This window comes from Cyprinus carpio, chromosome A20 (assembly GCF_018340385.1).
Source record: "Cyprinus carpio isolate SPL01 chromosome A20, ASM1834038v1, whole genome shotgun sequence".
Taxonomy (NCBI): domain Eukaryota; kingdom Metazoa; phylum Chordata; class Actinopteri; order Cypriniformes; family Cyprinidae; genus Cyprinus; species Cyprinus carpio.
The window spans coordinates 18,127,179-18,138,435 of record NC_056591.1 but is presented as its reverse complement, the minus strand read 5'-3'; the positions used below and the strand labels follow the sequence as shown (position 1 = coordinate 18,138,435).

General features: G+C 34.5%; 1 protein-coding gene across 1 annotated transcript; it reads left to right on the top strand.

The window, feature by feature from the left end:
• Positions 1-2,317: 2,317 nt before the first annotated feature.
• On the top strand, positions 2,318-5,855 carry LOC109083900 (L-selectin-like). Its single transcript, XM_042777934.1, has 9 exons — positions 2,318-2,460; positions 2,601-2,673; positions 2,757-3,128; positions 3,312-3,416; positions 3,866-4,051; positions 4,140-4,319; positions 5,141-5,230; positions 5,395-5,410; positions 5,508-5,855. The coding sequence occupies exons 1-9, from the start codon at positions 2,458-2,460 to the stop codon at positions 5,581-5,583; spliced, it is 1,101 nt and encodes a 366-aa protein (XP_042633868.1). The 5' UTR covers positions 2,318-2,457; the 3' UTR covers positions 5,584-5,855.
• The last annotated feature ends 5,402 nt before the right edge of the window (positions 5,856-11,257 follow it).

The window sequence follows — 11,257 nt, the reverse complement described above, 5'->3', positions numbered from 1 at the left end:
TCTTATGGGGAGAGTGGGGTATGATTAGCCACTTTTTACTTATGTGGTCCTCAAGATAAGTTAAATGCAGAAGTACAATGAAAGTATCTATCCTATCCTATCCAAATGAAAGTATTCCTATCATTTTAAATGATCAGAATGTATCCATGACAAAGGGTTCTAAAAATAAAGCTTCTTATATAAAAGTGGAAGATGCACCATCTGGGTGTAAAATGACTGAATCTGATTCAAACCCATGTGAAATTAATAACAATATAAAAACTAATTTAATAATTTCCTTTTACAAACAGTCATATTTCTTTTCATGAAGTTAACTTTAACAACAACCAACCACATTAAGTTTAAATTTCAATATTTATTGTTTGCATTTCTGAAACAATATGTTGAACACTAAAGTTGCAGCCTTACTAAAAACAGACTAAACAGAGAGTGTGTTGGCCATTAGTGACTACAGGTGGAAAGATATATCTGATTATAATGTGATGAAAAGAAGAAGGATCTGGTGCACTTGTACACTGTCTCTATCAAATAAACTACTAATAATATGTATATATGATCAACTAAACCAGTAATATCATATCAAAATACCAGTTTATAATTCAGAAACTAACTTAACTACAGTGTCTTATGGTGGGGTATGTTAAAATGCTAACACAATTTACCCCACAACATTTGTCTAACTTTGCCATAGCTGCCATTTTTTTTTTTTTTGGGGGGGGGGGGGGTGGTCAGGGGATTGCTATTGTACAGTACCTTATCAGTTCAGGCTAATATTTAGCTAAATGATATGCATGGTTTTATATGTTGCTAAATCACTTATATGCATCATTAATATTTTAGACCTGGATACATTTGTTTTGATGTAACAACCATTGCATCTGTTATGCTAAAATTTTACTTTGAAAAGCCAAAAACAGTTTTTAAAGTAAATGGGTGACTCTCTGAGCCTGCTTTTGTCTCATCTTCAATGGAAGTAAGGGAGAGCCCACTCTTATCAAAACATACAATAAAGGCTGAAATTATTACAGAGTGTGCTGTCTTCACTTTTCATTGTATATATTTGTAACAAATGCCCATTTTTTGGTTTGGGCTACTGCCCCTCAAAATGTCTGTGCACGGCCCTGTTCTTTGGAACCTGTGAGGAAACATCCTGCAATTTAATGCTAATGACTGTTATACATAGGCAGAGGGTGAACCAACTCCAGGGTAAAGGCTAAAAGCAGCCAAATAACATAAACCCGTCTTTTTAGGCAAGAACCAGACATGGGTGTCATGTAGGTTAATAAAATATGTTTAATGGGACTGAATTTGTATTTAACGTGATTACAACTTGATAAAAACATTAGAAACATTAGATAATTCTATAACGTTTCCTTTCCACGGTTATTCAAACAGCGAATACATGTATATATAGAAAGTAACATCACTAAATTTGATCGCACGTCGCACGTAGCCGTGCTTTAAGTGCTACTTAGGAGTCGCTGTCCGTTTGTCAAGTGCTGAAATGTCACCTTATAGAATGGCTCGTAATTATAGGAAGCATTGTTATAGGAAAATTGAAGCATGTTTCCTACATTACTTATTTTATTCATTTTTTGTTTAGTCATTTAATTTAGATGTGTATTTGTATTTTTTTGTTTTCTGCCCTTTTTAATTATTTCATTTATAAATTCTAATTTAACTATAAACACATGAATAAAGCACTTAAGTTAAAGGTGTTATCTGACGATTGTCCTGCAGGTGACCGCATAAATCTGTCTTCTTACGATGCACTTAGGGCTTTAAGATTACTCCAAAGCACTCGTAGATCTACGATGATTTTCAAGTGCTATTTAGGCTTACGAAGCTTTTGGGAAACAGACCGTAAAATTAAGATCAGTCGTACGATCGTTTTTACGAACTTCTTAGGCTTACGAAGCTTTTGAGAAACTCAGCCCTGATGAGTTTCAGCGATTACCAATCTGAACACCTCTGATTAGCCATTGCATTCCTAAGCTCAACAGAATTGTGTGTGATTGGTTACAATGCGCAAAACTTTAAAAACGCCTAAAATGTAATACGGTGCCACTTGAGCAGATCTTAATTTGATGCCACAATCGACACTGTCTGTTCATTTTCACTTTGTTGGCAACAGACGTAATAGTTTTAATTTGTTTGTGCAGGGGCATTTTTGTCCAATTTAGTGGCATTTTTGGCCCAAGTCTCCATTGCAGGTGAAGGCTAACCCTTCCTGATATATACTTCTGCGTCGGACCTACCTAGAAGTATAAATCAGCCTTTACACACGCTCCGCCTATGCTGATACAGTATATATAGTGGAAAAACCCACTTTGCCCACAGTTTTCAGAGCAAAAGAGACTTTATGTGAGAACAGACTGTTGAAATGCTACTACAACTGCGATGAACAATATTCTACTAACGGCAAGTGATTCAGTCTAAAGGAGACTAAAAAGAAACATGGTATGCATCTATTGTGAAACTTTGCATTTCATTTGAATCTTTTTGGTTCAGTACAAACCTTGTAAAAATATACTGGCATTATATAAATAATAATAGTATCTAATTATATGGACAATTACGTGGCTGTTTTTATTTTTCAGACTAGAGGTGTTGTGATGCTTAAAACTACATCTGTGTACACAGATGTTTTGATACATCTTTTGTTGATACTGGGTAAGTGAATACTACATTCATCATCCTTCCAGAACAGAATAAATTTGAGAAATACAGTTAACTTTTGATGTCCAACATTTTAGTCAATGTTGAAGGATGGACGTATCACTGGAAGGACAACGAGACAATGACCTGGAATGAGACAAGGAAGTGGTGTCTAACAGAATACACAGACATTGTGATGGTCCACAATGAAAATGTAACATATTTCCTTAAAAACCATTTGAAAGAAAAATCTTCATCTCCCTACTACTGGATTGGATTGCGAAAAATTAAAGAAACATGGACGTGGGCTGCCAATGGACAGAGTGTGAACTATGAAAACTGGGCACCCAATGAGCCCAACAACAACAAGGCAAATGAGAACTGTGTGGAACTGTACACCAGCACAAACAATAAAGGAAAGTGGAATGATGACAGCTGTAAAAATAAAAAGCATCCTGTATGCCACAAAGGTAAGAAGTTGGAGATGAAAGATGCTTTACTTGTTCAATTAGTTTAATAATTTCCAGATAGAACACATATTTTTTATTTTAATAACCTTGAGTCTAATAGAGATGTTTCTGAGAGAGAATTTGAGTGTTTTATATAGTCCAGAAAAGCTGTTTTTATAAATCTGTGCAAATTCTTTCATGCAGCACAGTGTCCAAACAATTGCACTGATAGACAGGACTGCGTAGAACAAGTCAACAGCTTCACCTGTGTGTGTAAACCAGGTTTCTCTGGACCAGAGTGTGACACAGGTCAGAACAAACGTTTCAACAGAAGTGAAATATATTATAATTTAATAGTGGTTCTCAGCTGGTGGCTTACGACCCGGGTCTGTTCTGATGGGGCCAAGGAAAAAAACAATGTTTAATGAACAAAGTTATATATAATCCTGGATGTACTGTATAATTTTATGATAATCTTTACTTAAAAGAATATTTCACCCAAAAAATGAAAATTTGCTTAAAATGTACTCAGGCTATCCAAGATGTGGATGAGCTGTTTCTTCATCAGATGAATAAATTCAAATCTTCATCGGATGAGTAAATTAGGATGAGTAAATTGTTTCTTCATCGGATGAGTAAATTAGGATGAGTAAATTGTTTCTTCATCGGATGAGTAAATCTTCTGCAAATTTTCAATATTGGGTGAACTACTCCTTTAATACATTCCTTGATCATCAGTCTTTTTTCTCTCTATCCAGTCGTTTCATGTGAACCACTCTCTGCACCACCACATGGCTGGATGGAATGCTCCGGTCTGTATGGGAATCATTCACTCAACTCAAATTGTAAATTTTCTTGTGCTGGTGGTTATAAACTGAATGGTACAGCTGAGCTCAGATGCAATTCCTCAGGTGCATGGAATGCACCACCACCTTCATGTGCAGGTGCAATATGTTATGATTCTGTGTTTACATCAAAATGTCTTTTATTATCTAAATATATCCATGGAAGATTGAAGTTTTTCTGTTGTAGCGGAGTGTTTTCCCATTCTTTTGTTTGGTGGTGGATTGATGAACTGCACTGAAGGACATGACAGCATCAGATCTGCCTGTAGAGTACAGTGTCCACCTGGTCACTTGCTGCTGGGTTTTGCTGAGTTCACCTGCAGAGCTGATGGCACATGGGAGTCTTCCTTTCCACTAATGTGTGCAAGTGAGGAGTTTGCTTTGTTTAGTTGTGTGCCACAGATATTGAATATAATGAGAGCAGCATGTAATAATAGTAGGTAATAATGAGGGTGTTTATCTTGTATTATTTAGATTTTTTAAATAATTTAAATATTTAAAAAAACAAAGATTTTTGGTTCATTTTTAAGAAACCATATTCAAGAAATATTCAGGGAACAATACATATATTTATTGTTACTACCACTAAGCCGCTATGTTATTTTAACTCCATCAGAGTATGCTGTCATATTTATTTAACAAATTCATATATTTAGTATAGAATATATCTGAATAAATAACTGATTTAATTCTGAATCATTTACACACACACACACACATTTCTTTCAAAACCAACCCTTCATTCAAAATATAAATTTTACATTCAAAATATTGAGATTTTGAGGAACATTATTCCAAATCATGTTTGAACCCCATGGTTAAATAAAAAAATAAATAAATTTAATTATTAGGCTATTTCAAAATGGGAGAAATGTACGGGATAAGGAAAAGGACTAATTTCAATCTGATTCATAAAGCATTTTAGAAAAAGCAATATAGACAGCATTTCTAATATATATATATATATATATATATATATATATATATATATATATAGATATATAGATATATATATATATAATCATTTATATAGCAATATACTCACTGCTGTGTGTGCACTTGGATGGGTTAAATGCAGAGCACCAATTCCAAGTACTTGGCAAATGTCACTTTCACTTTTCCACTTTTTTAAATGTAAATATTTTGGCATAAAATTAATTCTTTATATATTGTTATATTTTTCCTCAGGTTATGTCCATTTTCTAATTGCTCTTTTGGCATCTGTTGTCATCTCTGTGTTTTGTGGCTGTTTATTTTGTTGCTCCAACTGCAGAAGGAGTGAGTATACTGTCAGTTTTCACAGTACATCAAATATCAAACAATTAATTACAAAGATATAGGCCTATATATATATATATATATATATATATATATATATATATATATATATATAATCTTTCAATCTTTATATATCTCATATATCTTTTTTCATTTTTTTGTAGGTAAAAAGGCAGTGAGGTAAATTATGTTCATTTTAAATTACGTTTTCTAGCCAGTTTCATTTATTGTAGATGGACAGGTCACAGAAATTTTACTCCTCCATGTTTTCTTGCAGAACTCGACAAGAAACGGTGAATCCAGCATATGAAGCAGAACACACACCACTAGAGGGCCCTCTCTGTTCAGCATAAACATTTCTAATCTAGATGTCTAGACTGTTTAATTAAAATCCTCTTCTGTTCATTTTTTTAGAGACTAGCTTTGTTTGCGCAAATATGAAATAGTCAATAAATGAAAGTCAATAATCTTTTGCTCAGAAATGCTTTATGTTGTTCACTGTAGCTGTACAAAAACAAATAAATAAAATTAAAAAACAAAACAAAAAAAGTGTGAGCTGGAGAATGTGTGACAATTAAAAATCATGAACGATTGTATTTCTGGCATTAAACAACAGTTTCTTAAACACTGTTGTGTTGGTTTTCCTTTTATGGCAGCACTATTGCACAATTTCCCATCACTTACTTACCATGTACTGCAACTGAATATAGGCAAATCACGTTTGACTGTAATTTCGTATGCATCAAACTGTGAACGTGTTCTCAGAAATCCTCACAGGATAAATGAAACTGCATAACTGCAATTAATTTTATTTTACAACTATTGATTATATTTTATTTGGGTATGAATAAAACAATGAATTTTACTCAAAAAAGCATCTGGACCCCTTTGTTAGATGACATGCATAAACGATAATATAAATAATGTCCTAATAAACATTCATATGTATTTCTCATCCTTCAGATGGTTTTGTAGGCGAATAGACGATTTGAATATCTAGACCTTATAACTGGAACTTATAATGGTATGTTCTTATTTACTCTATTTCTACAGTCCAATATGAATTGTTGGTCAATTAATCAACATGTTTCATAAATAGATCACAGACCACATACAAAGTTTCACAGTAAAAGCTGTTCACAAATGAACTATACATTTTAATAAATTAAATTCTGATGCAATGCAACTGTGCTTAACAGTCAAAGCCTGGACTAACCATGACAACATAGACATTAATGTGGACTGGACAACAGTTCGTCAGTGGTGTTAGAAGCATTTCACTGATATGGTGGCCATCCAAACCAGGCAGAAGTTGAATACCTCAAGCAAGTTCTCCTTTTAATCAAGCATACTACTGGATTGGCATTGTTATTTGATTGCTAATATGTTTAGACTTGTTTAAAAAAATGTGGCCCTTACAGGTGTCCAGTGTCTGCCCATTATTGATGCCCCTGGTAGTTGGAGTATGAACTGCACTCACCCTTTTTCCATTAATAGCTTCAACTCCAGTTGTGAGTTCAAGTGTGAGGAGGGATTTGAGCTCAAGGGCTCTAATACAACCTGGTGCAAACACACTGGGCAATGGACACACAAACCCCCCACTTGCACAGGTACAGCACATCTGCAGAACAGTCTTCACTGAATCACCAGACGGTTTCTGGTTCATACAAGTGCACTGAACATGCATGTAGGCCTGACTTAAAAGTTTTTATCAGTTCAAATAACACTGAGAGCAAAGGAATAGTGCACTTACCTTATTTTCTTGCAAAAAATTTCAATGTTGGGTAACACTGCTAAGACACCCTAGAAGTGCACAGACTGTAAAAAAAATGCTTTTTAAGCATTTTTTTCTGTGAATAGACAGTAATCAGCGTTTTATGCATTTTTCGCGTAATGGCATCCTAGCTCCTGCAAAGAGTCAAAAGGAAAGGAAAAGCCACACTTACCTGTCTAAGTGATGGCAACTGGTCAGCACCAACACCGGCTTGTGAAAGTACATAATTTCATACATGATTTCTCAGTGTCATACTGAGTAAATACATATTTCCATCACAATGTGAGCTCTGGAAAATGCCAATATGCCCTAAGTGCACTGCAAAAAAAATAAATAAAATAAATAAATAAACAATGTTGTTCTACATTCACACATACTCAATTAAGTCAATAATCTGTCTTGTCTGTTCTATTCTCTTCTTATTTTGGCAGTTGTAAAGTGTGACCCATGAAGCCCATTCCACATGGCTCCCTGCAATGTTATGACCCTGTGGAGGAACTGGAGCAACATCCCTCCCGTTTGCAAATGTAACATGCATCTTTAACAATACACATACATACATACATACACATATCTTCAGTTCATACTGTAGTTCCAGCAAAATCAGTTTATGAGATGCTTCGGGTTTTTCCACAGCTATGCAGTGTTCTCATTCACATTCTCAGAATGTTATGGCAACCAAATTTTTGTTAAATGGGCTTCCCCTGTTATTTATACACTGATAAATATAAAAACCTTGATCAGACCTTTAAAACTGATCTTATTAAGAATCATGGGATGTAAAAAAACATTCTTCACTAAATACTCCCCTTTCCATTTCTCTTTGAAATGGCAGCTGTTCGCTGTGAGCCCCTTTCACTCTCTCATCTTCCTGAGCTGGGACCTCCACCCTCAATGAACTGTTCTCACCCACATGGAAACTTCAGCTTTGGATCTCAGTGTATCTTTCGGTGTGCCAAGAGCCATGAGCTCAATGGAACCAGCCAGCTCCTCTGCAGCTCCAGTGAGTACTGGACCAGCTTTCCGCCCAGTTGTGTTGGGAAGACATCTGTCAACTCATCATAATTTATGCATTGCAGTGGAAAATTTTGCACTTAAACACATATTGGATTGTAATTGCACTTAAAATGGAAGGCCACTAAAACGTTGACAACATCTTTTATGTGCTTTAGTAAAGGAGATGTCAGTGAGTGCTGGTATACTTACAGTATGTACGCAGCTGTGGGAGCTGCTTCTTCAGCTGGTCTACTTCTACTCAGAGGAATAATGTTTGTTGAAGCGGCAATTCACTAAAAAGGATAAAAATATTAATGATCCTGTTCCACTCTTGGCATAATTGTTTTATTTAACCATTCAACCAATAAAAATGGTAATTTATTGGTATTTGACAAAAACATTATTTGTTTGATATTTAAACAAATTCTTTCATTGATTTATATTATTTAGTGCTAGCAAACCTTTGTATATGTTTAGCTTTATTAAGTCAGTTTAGCTTGGTCAGTGGTTTTAGTTAGGTCAGTGATGTGTGTTGGCAGTACAACAAAGACCAATACAGTCACTTTCAGGAACAAATAACTTTTAGATCTAAGACATGCTTGTTCAGCAGATAGTTGACCCCCTAATAAACTCTCACAATATCTCCTTTTGTGTTGCGTAGAAGAAAGTAATTCATACAGATTTAAAACGCCGTAATGGTGAGCATGACAGATTTTGATAAAAATAAACCTGTGTGTCTCTCTCTCTCTCACACACATCCCTCTGCTCCAATCAGCAGGTGTAGAGTAAGTAAATATTACTTTACAACTTTTGATGAACTCTAAATAGCCTATATAAAAAACTATTATAGTTTTTAAATAGCCTACATTAGGCCGATGAAAACTATTGTAGTTACTATTAATAATAACTACAATTATTATTGTTATCATACAATTTATTAAAATTAAACTTGACGGTACAAACATGCCCTAAAAAATGTTACATTAATTCTGCTTGGTGTCCATATGCTTATTTCATATGCATCTGACATAGATTCACAATGGAGTGCAGTCCTGCTAATAAATTTAGATTTATTGTATTTTCACAAGTTGTTCTGCATATTGGATAACAGTAACTGAAAAGTGCATATGTACTATATGATAAAAAATATGAGGTCAGATAAACATATTACAATAATCTGAAAAAGAGGTTATTTTCTATACAAATATTATATTTACATGCACATAGCCTACAACCCAAATAGACAACCAGTGAAATAAATCCCAAACATTTGTTTGGAGTTCATATTATACAGTGTCATGACCAGAACCGATCATATAGGCTAGACTACCTAAAATTTGTTTGAATTTTGAAAAATTAACAACATGAAAGAAAAACAAATACCTTATTATTGACGATTGATGATTTATATGACCATTTGATATTATTTATATAAAAAACTGTTCTGTTCTTAATTATATAGTATTTATATAATTATCTATGGGCTTCTCTCTCTCTCTCTCTCTCTCTCTCTCTATATATATATATATATATATAACGATCACAGATTAGTACATAAAGATTAGGCTATATGATTTAAAATGAACTAGTGAATATAGACCCTTTTTTATATAAATATATCTTAGAAATACATTTATGAACAATATTGTAAGACACGAAAAGTTTGGGCAAGAAATTACAAGTATTGAAGCAGATTAGTCTCAAATATAATTCACGCAAAAAACACGATTCACACATGCGTAGACAATTTCACATGCATGAAACCTAATTCACGTACACACAAAAAAAAATTCACGTGTGTGAAAAAAAATATATATTCACAAAAAGCAATTCACATGCACAAAATAAAATTATATATTCAGAAAATACATTTTACAAATGCAAAACACAATTCGTAGATATACAACTGTGCACAAAAACCCTTTGAATGTTTAAAATGTACGAGTGTCTGAATGTACAAATCGTCATTTACTACGAATCCACTCGGATTTGTGTGTGTGTGTTTTTGAGACTTTCCTGGCAGAGCTCTCTTTAGCCAATCAGATGCGAGCTTACCATTCAGCCAATCATATCATAAGCCACTGAGAGTGCATTCAAGGAGCACGATCCTTTTGCGCAATATGGATTAATTAGAACGGAAATTAAGCCTTTACATCAGTAATCTCAAAGATAGTAAAAGAAATGGACACAGCGACCCAATTGGAACTCAACTGAGACAAGTGAAGCCCATTTTTAGCGATTTTTAGAACTTCCGTTTCTGACGCGCAGACTCAAACTAAGCTTGATGACGTCAGCAACCTGTCTGACAGATGTAAATCTTCTAGTAGCTGTGCGTGCAAACTGCCATCGTTAATCTTGCAGAGACGGCGAGCTTGAGCGGGGAGTTCTTTGGCGTGAGTGAGCAGGAGTAAGTATTCTGATTAATTATTTTGCATAGTATTTTAAAATGTAACGCCAGAGCTTCTATGGGCTTCTCTCTTGACGTCTCCCCGATTGCCTGCGAGCTTCTGAATGCACTCTCGGTGGCTTATGATATGATTGGTTGAATGGTAAGCTCGCATCTGATTGGCTAAAGAGTACGACAGACCCACATGGGAAGAGAGCTCTGCCAGGAAAGTCTCAAAAACACACACACACACAAATCCGAGTGGATTCGTAGTAAATGACGATTTGTACATTCAGACACTCGTACATTTTAAACATTCAAAGGTTTTTGTGCACAGTTCTATATCTACGAATTGTGTTTTGCATTTGTGAAATGTATTTTATGAATATATAATTTTATTTTGCGCATGTGAATTGCTTTTTGTGAATATAACGTGAATTTTTTTTGTGTGTACGTGAATTAGGTTTCATGCATGTGAAATTGTTTAGGCATGTGTGAATCGTGTTTTTTGCGTGAATTATATTTGAGACTAATCTGTCTCCATACATATGCTCTTCTTTCCACACAGGACAGTTCAGCAATCACAGCCTTTCCATACTGAAAATGATTTATTATGGTATGCATCGTTGAGTGGCGCCATCTAGTGGGCGGGACACACTGCACCAGATAAGGCATATGATACAGGGTTTTGCTGAAATGTATAATTTATTCGAGATGTTATTTAACCCGTTTAATCCCAAAATTTTCCCAGCCATGAAAATATCTAAATTTTGTGTCATTAGTAACCCTTCGAAATAATCAATAATTATTCTTTGAATTTTTTTTGGAAAAGTGTGTGAAAAATTGTGTTTTATGTTTGGTCACAGTTGTG